This window comes from Teleopsis dalmanni, chromosome 2, assembly GCF_002237135.1.
Source record: "Teleopsis dalmanni isolate 2A chromosome 2, ASM223713v2, whole genome shotgun sequence".
In the NCBI taxonomy this organism is placed as follows: Eukaryota; Metazoa; Arthropoda; class Insecta; order Diptera; family Diopsidae; genus Teleopsis; species Teleopsis dalmanni.
The window spans coordinates 57,422,003-57,427,765 of record NC_051847.1 but is presented as its reverse complement, the minus strand read 5'-3'; the positions used below and the strand labels follow the sequence as shown (position 1 = coordinate 57,427,765).

The 5,763-nt window shown below is 29.1% G+C and overlaps 2 protein-coding genes across 2 annotated transcripts in view; one reads left to right on the top strand and one right to left on the bottom strand.

Annotated features, from left to right (window-relative positions):
* Positions 1 to 1,654: 1,654 nt before the first annotated feature.
* Positions 1,655 to 4,798, bottom strand: LOC119674631 (augmin complex subunit dgt3-like). The gene is made up of 8 exons (XM_038085779.1): positions 4,692 to 4,798; positions 4,565 to 4,634; positions 4,315 to 4,510; positions 4,075 to 4,252; positions 3,912 to 4,022; positions 3,771 to 3,841; positions 3,111 to 3,708; positions 1,655 to 1,846 (listed from the first exon to the last, which is right to left on the bottom strand). Exons 1-8 carry the CDS (start codon positions 4,707 to 4,709, stop codon positions 1,655 to 1,657), a joined length of 1,434 nt encoding a protein of 477 aa, XP_037941707.1. The 5' UTR covers positions 4,710 to 4,798.
* Positions 4,799 to 4,892: 94 nt separating this feature from the next.
* The window catches only part of LOC119674630 (probable cytochrome P450 301a1, mitochondrial), an 11,586-nt gene continuing 10,715 nt past the window's right edge, over positions 4,893 to 5,763 (top strand). The window contains exons 1-3 of the mRNA XM_038085778.1: positions 4,893 to 4,990; positions 5,088 to 5,296; positions 5,354 to 5,761. Coding sequence (XP_037941706.1) covers positions 4,988 to 4,990; positions 5,088 to 5,296; positions 5,354 to 5,761 — 620 coding nt within the window. The 5' untranslated portion in view covers positions 4,893 to 4,987. The remainder of the gene's footprint in view (positions 4,991 to 5,087; positions 5,297 to 5,353; positions 5,762 to 5,763) is intronic.

The following is a 5,763-nucleotide window of genomic DNA, read 5'->3' as shown; positions in this document are numbered from 1 at the left end:
ACAGAAGTTATGTCGATTTATGTCATTTTCTCGGACAGCAATGATCAAATCTTTGGTAGGCGCTATAGATAAATCTCTAACAAGTCGAGAATGTTGGGGTTCTCTTAATGAGCTAGCTAGGTATATTCGTGTCCAACTCATAATGGGTAGCTAGACACAGGCACGTTTCGGTCAACAGCAGGGCAGACGAGCTTACCAAGATAGGCACCCTGTTTCCTAACATTCATTTCTTAGGTATCAATATCCCACTTGTAATAGCCAAGTCAGCAATCAAATGAAAAAATATCAGCATAACTAAACAAACTTGGACAGATGAATCCTTTTGTGAAATCGTAAGTGTTTATAACTAAACAAGAAACAAGTCAACTGTTTCAATTAAAACTTAACTAATGGTTACAACATCGGTGCTGATTGATCACTGTGTATTAGGAAATATTATGAGACTGGGTCTACCCTATAAGGACTTGTCAGGGTTGTGGCTCTGTGAATGAGTAGGAAATTGTACTCCACCTCATGTGTCAGCGTTTATCATTAGCTACTAGAAGATTCAAATCAGAGCAATCCTCCGAATTTGGAGACTTATTTTATTTTTAATATAGTTAAAAACTTGATTATACACATTTTATCACATTCTATTTTTTTTTCTTCTCTACTCTACTTAGTTTAAAACGCGATTAAGTATTTTAGGGATTTACTTTCTAGAATATCCAATATAGACATCTAAGACGTGTGTTTATCCATTATACCACTTTTTGATTTGTTGTTATTGTAGTGGAGCCGCTACGATCTAGAAATCAGGTAACACGAAAGGAAAAGACGTGTACATGGGTAAGGATGTGAAAGATAATGAAAGTGGTGAAGAGGATTAGTTAAGAGTTAGAATGAATTGAGTGATGGGTGGGGTTTGAATTGAAGTCAGGGTGGAGAAACCTAGCCATTTCTTTGGGTAGCCACTTGAACAAGTTTAGACTCAAGTTTGTGTGTACGTTAGGCAGAAAAATAGAAGAGCGACATCATGGGGGTACGTACAGCATTTTCATTGTATTTTGCGTTTTATATGTTATTTTCTATTATTGTTTATCACATATTTTAGATGTTAAGATTTGTTCTAAAATTGGATATACACACAATACTTTTAAAAATTTGATTCTTCTGTTTATATTTGTTTGTTCAACTTTTTTTTTGGGTTTCATGATTAATATGCTATACAGTATATATATAAAAAATAACTCTTTAGTGGGAGAATTAAGTATTTTACCATTTATTTTGTAATTTTAAAACTATAATCATATTGGGAAAACTAAAAATATATAATGACAAGCTTAGTATATAATTTTTAGTTCATTGCAGTACAAAAAATTGAACATTAATATAATGATGATTAATGATGATTTCAATTTAACTTAGTAATAAAATCAAAATATTAAATATTTGAGGTTATTTATAATAAGTGAACGTAAAGCATTAATAATATGTACAATTTATTTCATATAATTTTAAATATTAAATTTCAAAATATATTAAAGTTTGAATATTTTATAGTATCATTATCACTAGTAATTTATTGCAAAATTAAATTTATTTTATTTCAATTTATTTTTAAAATATTCAATATAATTTTAACGTACAGAAAATATTATTGTATCTTTTGCAATTATTTTCGTTTGAGTCCTGCTAATGTCTTAATACCAGTCAAATGATTTATGCCTCTTATGTTAACGCCAGGTATTGAGCGTTCCTTATTAGTTGCCTTTTTAACTTCATCGATTGCTGCAATAACTCGCGTGGGATTTCTTAAAAACCAAATCCATAACATTTGACTGTTATGCCATAATGTATCTTTTTTCTATAAAACAAAAAAAAAATATATGTACAATAATTAATTATTAACTTGATATTAAATATTTTATTACACATGAAGCTGCCTATAATATGAATCAGACAGAACACGTTGGATATAATAAAATTCAGTTTGTTAGTAATATATATTTTAAATTATTTTTTTTTTTAATATTTAATATTTAAGTTCAATTCTAAATATTTTTATTGAAGAATTATGATCAGACTATTTTTCATTTGATCGGATTATGATTCTATATGCAGACGATGGGTCGGACAGCCACATATCTTTTGCAGTATATTGCTGTGGTTTTTATTTTATTACTTTAAATTTTGTCTGCGACCCTATACTCCTCCTAGGAGTTAAAAGAATTTATATATAATTTTATCTGTTTCGCCGCATAATGTCTGAAATATCTCATTTGCTGTTAAAAACGAAATCTCTCTAATTGAATCCAGCAATAGTTCAAAAAACTTATATATCCATTATACAGCTTATATAGCTTATACTGTTATAAAACTAAAACCCTATTATATTGTACATAAATAAAGATAATTACTTTATTTCATTGGATCTAGATTAGGTTAGTTTATAATGGCGATACTGGAAAGCTACCTAGGCCTAATAGCATATAATGTTACCGTATAAAGTTCAAAAGGTTTAAAATCAGCTGGATCTTTTAACAAAACTTAAAATGCTCTTTAAAAAAATTGCAAAAAGGTGGTTTACCGTTGCCCAACATGTATATTTTCAGATAAGTGAGTAGATAACTGGCAAACTTTTTTTTAAAGTATTTTTGTGAACAATAAATTCGATAGTGGCATACATCAATTTAGAAAATGATCTGAGAGTGCCGTGAGTTTATTTCAAAGCTAAATATATTTTGATATTCAAAGGCGATATTCATTATATTATTATAATTATATATTATATAAAAAGTATATATATAATTATATAATTTTGTTCATGAAAAAGTTGAAATTGAAAAAAAAATATTTGCTTACCATTCGTCTTGTAATATTGGTAAAAATTACAATCTCTAATGTTGTCTAACTAAATTTTGTGAATTGTTGTTGAACTTTATGACGATCAATAGAATGGTAATCAGAAAGTGGAACTTGTGTCAAGTAGGTCTCGGCACAGGCAACCATCAAAACCAATGGCTCAAATAATTTCTATAATAGTCTGTATAATAGGAGAGAGATATTATTAGTTATCATTTATGAGAGGAGTAGATGACTTGAGTTGCGAGAGAGCACAGCACACACACAAATAAACGGCAAAATTTTTCATACTCATAAAGAAAAGGTTTTTGCTCATAACGCATTCTTTGACCCAAATGTTTTGACAGTAAGTCAACGCCTTTCTTTACCAAGATATTAAGATTTGCAGCATTAGACGTTAAAGTTAATTGTGAATTACGCATACATTTTATACGTTCCGAACATAACATTGCATCCGTATTTAATTTTTCCGTATTATCAAATCGGTTACGCTTTTTCTCCATGTCCAATTGTATAGCAATCCATATAAGTTCAGCATTTAGAATTGTGTCCGATATAATCTTGCCCAATTGTTTGTTATCTTCTAGACGTTTTGATGCTCGTTCCAATTTATTTTTTGTATTCTCGTATAGTATTAATTCAATTTGTTGTCGACTGTGCTGCTGTACATGCATGGCTAGATCATTTAAGAGAGTTTCATTTTTTAGATTGTGAGTATTTAATTGTTCGAATTCACGTGTAACACGTTCCATATGATCAAGACTGATTATATGCACTTGGGATATATCTAAATGATCGATTAGAGTTTGCGTAGCTTTTGCTTTAGCCTTTTCCTTAATATAAGCAAGCGTATAATGTGCAATACTGAATTCAATGATAATAATTGTAATTAAATTAACTTAATTTTTTTATGTATATTTACTTACGAATTTTCTAATTCTTGTAATTTTTTAGCCAGTTCACAGTCTTCATCATCAATATCGAATTCAATATATTCCTTTAAAAATACAAATATATTTATATATGTCTTAGCAAAAAATATTTATTTGTGAATATGTAAACTTTACTTGAATTTTAAAATTCTCTTTCATGTATAAATTAAAATATTGCATAAAAGAATCACATTTTAGAAAATACTGCTCCAAAGGTAATTGATGCACAAATAAGGGTGGCGATTGCTGGAATGGTTTGGTTTATTGTCAGTGTATATAGAGTAAATAATTTACTTACAATTTGTGTAAAATACTTTTTAGTTTCGTTGACTAAGTTTACATTTGCACGTTGCAATTCTTCTAATTGTTTTGTTTTGTTTTGACATACAGCTAGCATTTCCTTTTCTGAATTTTTTAATTTATTTAAACTTTCCTCGATCTTGCTGAGATTAGTATTAATTTGATCTTTATTAATTCTGAAAATTAAAAAGAGCACAACTAAATTTTAATATTAAAATTTTGTAGTTGAAAATATTACCGCATTTCTTCTATTAATATGGCATATGATTTATCAGCGTGTTCTAATTCCATTACCTCATTCACTAATGATTCCATTTCAGAATCTGATGCACACAAACCAGGATATTCATGTTCTAGTTGTTTTATACGTTCTTGTCGTTCACTGGCGTTTTGCAGTTCATATTCAATTAAATCTTTTTCAATTATTTCCTTTTCTGATAAAATATTTATATTGCTTATATTTTCATTAAAAAATTCGAAGAATTTACTAAAGCGATCATCATATAAAATCCACTGATTGGAATGGTCAAATCCTAATTTTTTCAAAATATCTGAATTCTAAATAAATACATCAGTAATTAATATACATTTTTCTTATATTAATGATACACTTACATTCACTAAATCACACATATTTATTGTATTCACGAAGAAAACATTGAATTAGTTTCAACTGTGAAGAATACACTTTACTGGGCGATAAATTTATAAAAAAAAACATAAAAGTGCTGCCAAGTTTACGATTGTCAATATGAATTTCAACCAAACGCAGCCAACTTAAGTGACAGCAAAAGCAATGACAAGTAAGATTTGTTTTTTTGTTGTGTCATATTCTTCATTAAGAAGCCGCTTCACGTTCCCGTTGAAGATAATTGTGTTAAAAACTATTTTATATTAATAATACTTCTATAATGGTATGTTTAAACAATTATTTGTAATATATTTTAGAAAAGTACTGTTCATATATGATATATGCAGAAAAAATATTGAATCATTTATATATTTGCGTAGGCTCGTCGCTATGATTCCCGTACAACAATTTTCTCACCTGAGGGACGCCTCTACCAGGTTGAATATGCTATGGAAGCAATTTCACATGCTGGAACTTGCTTAGGCATCTTAGCCGAGGATGGTATATTGTTAGCTGTAGAATGCCGTAATACTAACAAGTTGTTAGACACTGCTGGTGTTTATTCAGAAAAAATCTACAAACTAAGCGAGTAAGTTGAAAATAATAATATAAATACATAAATCAATTAATATAATCTTTTTGATAGTGATATAGTTTGTTCAGTAGCTGGTATTACATCTGATGCAAATGTGTTAACTAGTGAACTGCGTGTACTTTCTCAGCGCTATCAATATAATTATGGTGAACCAGTCCCTGTTGAGCAGTTAGTATCGTATTTATGTGACATAAAGCAGGCATATACACAATATGGTGGTAAACGTCCATTCGGCGTTTCAATACTATACATGGGCTGGGATAAACATTATGGTTATCAATTATACCAATCCGATCCTAGTGGTAATTATGGTGGTTGGAAGGCAACATGCATTGGTAATAACTTTGGAGCTGCTATATCAATGCTAAAACAAGAATTAAGTGAAAATGAAAAGATTTCATTAGTGCAAGCTAAGGAATTAGCTATAAAAGTTCTTAGCAAGACACTTGATTCAACTAAGT